Source organism: Babylonia areolata, chromosome 20 (assembly GCF_041734735.1).
Source record: "Babylonia areolata isolate BAREFJ2019XMU chromosome 20, ASM4173473v1, whole genome shotgun sequence".
In the NCBI taxonomy this organism is placed as follows: domain Eukaryota; kingdom Metazoa; phylum Mollusca; class Gastropoda; order Neogastropoda; family Buccinidae; genus Babylonia; species Babylonia areolata.
This window is the reverse complement of record NC_134895.1, coordinates 49,491,909-49,500,772: the sequence shown is the minus strand read 5'-3', so window position 1 is coordinate 49,500,772 and position 8,864 is coordinate 49,491,909. Positions and strand designations below refer to the sequence as shown.

At 46.8% G+C, this 8,864-nt stretch overlaps 1 protein-coding gene across 4 annotated transcripts; it reads right to left on the bottom strand.

Moving 5' to 3' along the window:
• Positions 1 to 217: 217 nt before the first annotated feature.
• On the bottom strand, positions 218 to 7,504 carry LOC143294687 (uncharacterized). 4 transcript variants are annotated; one of them, XM_076606079.1, is made up of 3 exons: positions 7,403 to 7,504; positions 3,143 to 3,553; positions 218 to 1,331 (listed from the first exon to the last, which is right to left on the bottom strand). In XM_076606079.1, exons 2-3 carry the CDS (start codon positions 3,272 to 3,274, stop codon positions 927 to 929), a joined length of 537 nt encoding a protein of 178 aa, XP_076462194.1. In that variant the 5' UTR covers positions 3,275 to 3,553; positions 7,403 to 7,504; the 3' UTR covers positions 218 to 926. The 4 variants fall into 4 exon arrangements, with proteins under 4 accessions (XP_076462194.1, XP_076462192.1, XP_076462193.1 ...); XM_076606077.1 differs by lacking the exon at positions 7,403 to 7,504 and adding an exon at positions 7,065 to 7,350; XM_076606078.1 differs by lacking the exon at positions 7,403 to 7,504 and adding an exon at positions 7,131 to 7,350.
• Between the last annotated feature and the right edge of the window lie 1,360 nt (positions 7,505 to 8,864).

Genomic DNA, 8,864 nt, shown 5'->3' with positions numbered 1-8,864 from the left:
TCTCTCTCGCATACACCCAAAATCAACGAACCTCCACAACAACAAAAAGTACATGTATATATTATAGCCCAATAAAATGAACAAGGCACATCAATAAATACCATAAAAGGTCCAAAAGAGTCACCACGCTGTACCAAAATGATCAGGTCCAAGAGTCACCACGCTGTACCAAAACGATCAGGTCCAAAACAGTCGCCAAGCTGTACCTAAATGATCAGGTCCAAGAGTCACCACGCTGTACCAAAACGATCAGGTCCAAAACAGTCGCCAAGCTGTACCTAAATGATCAGGTCCAAAACAGTCACCAAGCTGTACCTAAATGATCAGGTCCAAAAGTCACCAAGCTGTACCTAAACAATCAGGTCCAAAACAGTCACCAAGCTGTACCCAAAGGAACAGGTCCAAAACAGTCAATAAGCTGTCCCCAAAGGAACAGGTCCAAAACAGTCAATAAGCTGTACCCAAACGAACAGGTCCAAAACAGTCACCAAGCTGTACCCAAACGAACAGGTCCAAAACAGTCAATAAGCTGTACCTAAATGATCAGGTCCAAAACAGTCACCAAGCTGTACCCAAACGAACAGGTCCAAAACAGTCAATAAGCTGTACCCAAACGAACAGGTCCAAAACAGTCAATAAGCTGTACCCAAACGAACAGGTCCAAAACAGTCACCAAGCTGTACCCAAACGAACAGGTCCAAAACAGTCAATAAGCTGTACCCAAACGAACAGGTCCAAAACAGTCAATAAGCTGTACCCAAACGAACAGGTCCAAAACAGTCACCAAGCTGTACCCAAACGAACAGGTCCAAGACAGTCAATAAGCTGTACCCAAAGGAACAGGTCCAAAACAGTCACCAAGCTGTACCCAAACGAACAGGTCCAAAACAGTCACCAAGCTGTACCCAAACGAACAGGTCCAAAGCTCACTCCTGAAGCTGAACCCAAATGTCAGAAGGACCACTGCCCTGCGCAGTGACCGGCATTGCACCAGCAGAGGGCGGCTCCTGGCCTGGTCGGATGCTGACCTGTTGCTGCTGCTGCTGCAGCTGTTGCTGCCGACGCCGCGTGCGCTCCTGAAGATGGTGCTGCACCTCGTAGAGAAAGGATCCGTGGCCCGTGGAGTGTCCCAGGACCACGACCAGAACGTCCTCCTCGGTCAGCCGGGCCACCATCACCCGCCCCCTCTCCCCAGTCACCGCCTGGCCCACCAGAGCTGTGGCGTTGCCCTGGAAACAGCGGAAGTCCACGCCGTCCAGCGTCAGGCGCGTGATGCAGTGGGCCGTGTCGTGAAGAGTGTTCAGCAAGGCTCGCCCGTCCGACTCCGACACCTGGTGTGTGGTTGGGGACAAGGAATGACACTGAAGCAGTGCTGAGTTTAGCGACCTACTGGTCATCTGCCCTTAGGGTCAAACTGTTTGTGGCTGTGGTCGTTTCCGTGAAGGGTGGTGTGACACTGAAGGGGGAAGGGTGTTATGATATTGAGAGAGAGAGAGGGGGGGGGTGGAGGTGGAGTATGTTTGTGAGTGTGCATGCATGAGTGTCTGCGCGTAGTACATAATGTGAACTTATGTGTCTATATTGAGAATTGGAAACAATGTTGTGGCATAATTGCATACATGTGTAGATCTGTAAGTGGACTTAGCATGTATAACACATAAACATATGTGCGCAAGATAAAATACTTAATCCTTCCACTGCACAGTCAACTCACTATTTGAATGATGTCAAAATGTTCACCTAACTATGCCACATGAAGTTCAAGCTGTACTGCATGCACTCACGGTGCATGCAATGAAAGTGAATGGGAAATAAGTCCTGATGAAGTTTAGATAAGTGAAAGTAGACATAACTGAAGATATGAGTGGACAGGAAATCATCACTGATGAAGCCTAGATAAGTGAAAGTAGACATAACTGAAGATATGAGTGGACAGGAAATCATCACTGATGAAGCCTAGATAAGTGAAAGTAGACATAACTGAAGATATGAGTGGACAGGAAATCATCACTGATGAAGCCTAGATAAGTGAAAGTAGACATAACTGAAGATATGAGTGGACAGGAAATCATTACTGATGAAGCCTAGATAAGTGAAACTGTAGAGGTAACTGAAGATATGAGTGGACAGGATATTATTCCAATGAAGCCTAGATAAATGAACTTGTGCAGGTAACTGAAGATATGAGTGGACAGGATATTATTCCTATGAAGCCTAGACAAATGAACTTGTACATTAACTGAAGATACAAGTGGACTGGGAATCATTCCCATGAAGCCAAGATAAGTCAAACTGTAAAGGAAATTGAAGATGTGCTACGGACAGCTGCGTGACAAGGGTGTTACATCTAATGCCTCCTCTTGTCATGGGACATCTGAGGTCTCTCTCCTTTTTCGCCGCTTTTTTGGTTGTGCATTCGCGTGTGTGTCAGAGACAATAAGTTGTGTGCGTATCTGTCACTCGAGTTTAGTTTTTACCTATGAGTGTACTGGCATGCAAAGAGCGCTAACACACGCGCACAGACTGTGTGTCTCATGTTTCTGTGTGTCAAACACATTGTGTTATGTCTCACTCCATTCATATATATATATTTTTTTCTTCCTTATTTCATTTATTTATTGAAGGGATCTTGGGGTGTGAAATCGGACAAGGCGAACAGAAGTTAAACTGAAGACAACAGACAACTTAACCTAACGCACGTGTACCAACACCCTCTCCCCACTTTAATGTGTACGGACGCGCGTGTTTTTGTCGGCTTGCCTGCGCACACCCGTGCGTATCGTATTAATCTTTGTCCGAGTAAACATATACATGTCCACATGAGTACATAATTATATCACTGTTCATTGTGCAAAGTGTAATGGAGAAAAAATATTTAAAAAACAACAACAGTTTCAGTAGCTCATGGACTGCGTTCGGACAAATCCATATACGCTACACCACATCTGCCAAGTAAGCTTAGATGCCTGACCAGCAGCGTAACCCAACGCGCTTTGTCAAAAAAAAACACAACAAAACAACAACAACCCAAAAACACCCAACAACAACAAAAAAAACCAACAAAAAACAACAACAACAAAAAACCAATAACAACCATACATCACTGTGCGCGGCACACATACATATCATAGTGTTCACTGACCTGCAGGTCTTCAGTGGTGGCCAGTGGCTGCCCCTTGGCGTTGAAGATGGCGGCTTTCTCCACCTTCTGTGTGGACTCCAGCATCAGTGTCAGGAAGTCAGCCCACGGCATGGCCGGCGCTCCATTGGCCATCGTCCTTGACGGAGAGAAACGATGCAGTGCTGAAGAACCCGGGTGCGCATATAAAACGTCGTCCTCTAGCCCTTCCCTCCTTTATTCCAAAATGTGCGTTTCTAACTTCTCTGAAGTTGGCACCCAGAGTGCAGTCACCTTCCTCACTGAGAATGACGGCGAAAATGACGTCAGTGGAAGTGATGACACGAAGATTGAGAAATGACGTCAACTCGCACGAACGTGAATGTGTTTCGTGTGGGAGCTATTCTCAGCTGTCCTGTGCGAGTGATCCAAACCCTGTGGAGTCACAGACACAAATGTTCAGAGGTTAATGACGATCATAGTGACCAAGATGATGGTAACATTCCATCTGCTACAAATACGACCACTGGCATTGTCTAAACTTTGCGCGCATTGTGTGTGTGATGGATATGTGTTGGCTGGTCATAATTATAATATTTACTGTTTTTGGTATCAAACGCCGTGCGCGCGCGCGCGCGTGTGTGTGTGTGTGTGGTGAAATTATGTAGACAGAAGCGAGTATTTCAGATCAAAACACATACTTAAATTTCATGACTCAACACCTAACCGTGCTGATTTCAGTATTAACAGTAAAGCTTTTTTTAATTTTAAGTTCACCTTGCGGGGATGTATTCGGCGTGTGTGTGTGTGTTCGGCGTGTGTGTGTGTGTGTGTGTGTGTGTGTGTGTGTGTGTGTGTGTGTGAGTGAGAGAGAGAGAGAGAGAGAGAGAGGGAGGTGGGAGGGTGAATGGTTGCCGCGTTTTTATGTAGGTCGGTTGCCTGTTTTTTGATGGTTTTATTCTATTTTTTGTATTACACCAACGACCAAGCGTTTTGTAGAAGGCTAGCCTCCATTGGCCTCTCTTTGTGTGTGTGAAGGAAAAAAAAAGGCCGCTTTCGTATGACGAGTTATCTTTTTCTGAATAGATGTCGAAAATCCAGTCGATACAAGCAGGCCAAAGGTTCTCTCTCCCCTTTTAGAGGTTAGAGGACATACGGTAAGCGAGGAGTGCCTATTGTTCGAAGATAATCCCTATCAGTGCTTTTATTTACGCACCTGCACGCTCAAACACCTCACTGGGCCACATGTTAATAATCGTTTATCGACAGCGAAAACACGCAGCACAAAATTAACTGGAAAGTGGACACCTTTCTCAGGCCCCGTTTGAGCCGGTGTGAAGACGTCACATATGCTGTGCCAAGAAACGTGCACATGGGGGAAAGCAAAGCCGCATGCACGTGCGACTGAGACTTGGTTGGGGCCCCATCGGGGTTCACTCACTTTGGTAATCAAACAACGTTGCGAGTGGCACAGACAGGTGTATTGTGTGTGTAACCCGAGAATGATTTTGCGAATGCTACTGACAATATCAGCTGCAGCCAAAACACAAAACAAATTTTTCACTTACCGCACCCCCCGACCCCCACCCCAAACCCCACCCGTTTCCAGAGAGAGAGAGAGAGAGAGAGAGAGAGGTGGGGGCCGCGGACAGAGAAACGCGCGCGTGTGTATTTGAGAGAGAGAGAGAGAGAGAGAGAGAGAGAGAGAGAAGGTAGTAAACAAAGAGAGAAATATCGAAGGAGATAAGGGGTGGAAGAGAGACAGGGATAATAGAGAGAGAGAGATAGTGGTGTGTGTGTGTGTGTGTGTGTGTGTGTGTGTGTGTGTGTGTATGTGTGGCTTTAGGGGATAGAAAGAGAGAGAGAGAGAGAGAGAGAGAGAGAGAGAGAGAGAGAGAGAGAGAGAGAGAGAGAGAGAACGAAAGAAACGAACGACGAACGAAATTTTAAGTGGGTAAAGGAGTATGCACAAAGCACTTGTTTACATCCGGCCCTCTGGGCAAGAATAATAAGTAAGAGAGAGAGAAAAAAGCGAGAGTCAATTCTCAACACCAACGTCAAAACTACATAAGCATGTGCAAACATAAACATAAAACTTATGTACAATACAATATCATGTCGCGATAGATGAATAAGAACGAGGACAATAGGGTAGGGGCGTGGTGGAGAGCAGAAGGAAGAATGGACAAGGGGAAAAGAGAAATAAAAAGGAAGGGGAGGCTGACTGAACAGACAGATATAGAGACAGTGACAGTGGAGACATACAATGATGCATAGGGAGAGACTGACAGGGGAGGAGAGAGGCGTGTATATATTGACACTCTATACATGTTTGTCTCTCATAGAGAGAGAGAGAGAGAGGGGGGTGGGGTGGAGAGGGGGTAGAGACAGGGAGAGAGAGAAACAATTGAATAGATTGAATTAAAAAAATATTATTTGGGTAATAGAGAAAGCAAGACTATTGCTTTTTCCCCCCATCCAGCCCTAGAAGGGAAAACAGTAAAATAAAACAGAGGGGGGAGAGGGGGGGTGGGGTGGGGGTGGGGGGTGGGGGGGGGGGGGCAGGGGGGATCATTATATCAATACAGCATGCACATTATAATCATGGCTACATAAATGGTAATTTGGGATTTAGAACACTACATAGCTAAAGGAGAATAAGAGAGAGAGAGAGAGAGAGAGAGAGAGAGAGAGAGAGAGAGAGAGAGAGAGAGAGAGAGAGAGAGTTTATCGAGGGGGATAGGGGGTGCAAGAAAGACACGGATGAAGTGATTGTGTGTGTGAGAGACAGTGGTGTGTGTAAGTGGTGTGGAGAGAGAGAGAGAGAGAGAGAGAGAGAGAGAGAGAGAGAGAGAGAGAGAGAGAGAGAGAGAGAGAGAGACAGACAGACAAACAGACAGACAGACAGACAGAGAAAGAACTCGAAAGAAGATTGAAAATCGACACGCAGGAACGCCCATCCGATGTGATCATAACATATATCTGACAGTCCGGACCTTGCAGGTGTTTACGCAGACACTCGATCTATCTGTCATGTATGTACACACTCTGTTCAGTGCTGACACGGCGACTTAGTCCACCTTCCCCATCCCCATATCCCTCCCATTCAGCTCAGTGGTCCCTCCCCATATTATACTCGACAGACAGGTGAAAAACATTAAGCCGGTGTCAACAACTGCTTCAATAGAGGCTGTGCTCAAAGACGATCACATGTTTCAGGTCGTGATTTGCATTGAAAAACAAACAAACAAAAAAACAACAACAAATAAACAAACAAACAACAAACAAAAAAACCAACGGGTTTTCAAACAAATTTATTTTTGGTGTTGTTGTAAATGAATATATGGACACTGACAAACACTTGGGCATACCTAGCACACACCTCACACAAAATGCAGATCACGAAGAGAGAGAGAGAGAGAGAGAGAGAGAGAGAGAGAGAGAGAGACCGGCAGACAGAGAGAGAGAGACAGAGACAGTGAAACAAACCAACCAACCAAAACGAAACAGAAACACACAAATCTATTATTGAAGATTCTCTGAATACTCTTACCAAACTGACGGCTTTTGTGCTGTGTATGGCTGGGATAAGACGACCGGTTGAGCCAGAGAATCACGGTGTGTGTGTGTGTGTGTGTGTGAGCGAGAGTGAGAGAGAGAGAGAGAGTGAGAGAGGCGTGTAGTTTACGCGAAGTGAACGCCCAGCTTTCACAACCGTGTGACAGCGAGAATAGATGTGTTCCAAATAATCACAACATACCACGGAGCTATTTTCTTACTTTTGTTGTTGTTGTTGTTGATAGAACAGCATAAATATGTCAGAGACAGCACAGCTGAGGGAACAGGTAAAATTTCAGTTCTGTAAAACTGTCATTCGAATTTATCACTGAGTTCTACACGCGCAGTCACGGGGACAATGAATACAACTTGCTTTCACGTAATTTACCTGAGGGTTTCAGCAGCAAAATCAGCTTGCCATTTCCACAAATTAAAACTCGGTGGGTGTGCTGACCTGTGTGTGTCACATGCCTGTCCAACCAGACACGCTTTGTCAGTTGTCCGTCAAGCTCGGCTGCACACTCAACCGCGGCATTTTTCTCGGTCTCACAAGACAGCAGACGACAGGCGGAATCTCGCGGATTCCACTGACTGTAATTAGGTCACATTGTATTGAAAGTACGGCGCCACAGTGGTTTTCTTGACCCAAGGCATTCAAACGGCTGAAATATCGGCAAAGGAATAGACAACTGAAGATATAGCGCGAGCGTATTTGGAGCAACTTACCTTGGCGTAGAGAACCTTTTTTTATTTCCTTCAAGTGACGCACGAACACACACACACACACACACAGCGAGGCGGGGGTTCGCTTGCGTGGAGCTGGCTGTGTTACGCGCGCTTGTGAGAGTGTGTGCGAAATACACACAGTTGCGATTGCGTGCTGTGTGTGTGTGTGTGTGTGTGTGTGTGTTTGACTAGCATGTCATGATTGTTTTGGCAGTTGCTTCGCCAGAGAATGCAGCTTTTCCCAGAGAGAGAGAGAGAGAGAGAGAGAGATGATTCTCTCCGTGTTTTCAAGGTAGCACACATTCTGCTAAACCTGTGACATTTTTGTCTCTTCCACCTCTCGCATCCACACGTACCCTCACTCCGTGTGTGTGTGTGTGTGTGTGTGCGCGCGTGCGTGCGCGCCAGTGTAAGTGGTGTGTGTATTTGTGTGTAAGTTGTGTGTGTGTGTGCCAGTGTGAGTGGTGTGCGTGTGCGTGCGTGCACGCGCGCGCACGCGCACGCGCGCGCGCGTGTGTGCATATACACGCACGGACGTGCACAGATGCAAGTGCAGTTCCATGAAGTGTTACAGCGCTCTGATGGACATTGTGCAGCTTCCCCACAGACTTACACCTCAATGCGGCACCCCCTCCTCCTCTCCCTGTCTCCCCCTCCATCAGTTTTGTCTTTCCGTGAGGAACCTATGTCCAAGACACCACCACACCGACACCACGTTAAGATGGACAGTGAGAAGGGACCTGTCTAACACCACACTGACACCACCACAGCGACACCACGTTAAGATGGACAGTGAGAAGGGACCTGTCTAACCCTACACTGACACCACCACACCGACACCACGTTAAGATGGACAGTGAGAAGGGACCTGTCTAACCCTACACTGACACCACCACAATGACAACACGTTCAGATGGACAGTGAGAAGGGACCTATCTAACACCACACTGACACCACCACAACGACAACACGTTATGGACAGTGAGAAGGGACCTATCTAAGACCAAACTGACACCACCACAATGACACCACGTTATGGACAGTGAGAAGGGACCTATCTCTGACACCACACTGACACCACCACAACGACAACACGTTAAGATTGACAGTGAGAAGGGACCTGTCTAACCCTGCACTGACACCACCACAACGACAACACGTTATGGACAGTGAGAAGGGACCTGTCTAACACCACACTGACACCACCACAACGACAACACGTTATGGACAGTGAGAAGGGACCTATCTAACACCACACTGACTCCACCACAACGACAACACGTTAAGATGGACAGTGAGAAGGGACCTGTCTAACCCTGCACTGACACCACCACAACGACAACACGTTATGGACAGTGAGAAGTGACCTGTCTAACACCACACTGACACCACCACAACGACAACACGTTATGGACAGTGAGAAGGGACCTATCTAACACCACACTGACTCCACCACAACGAC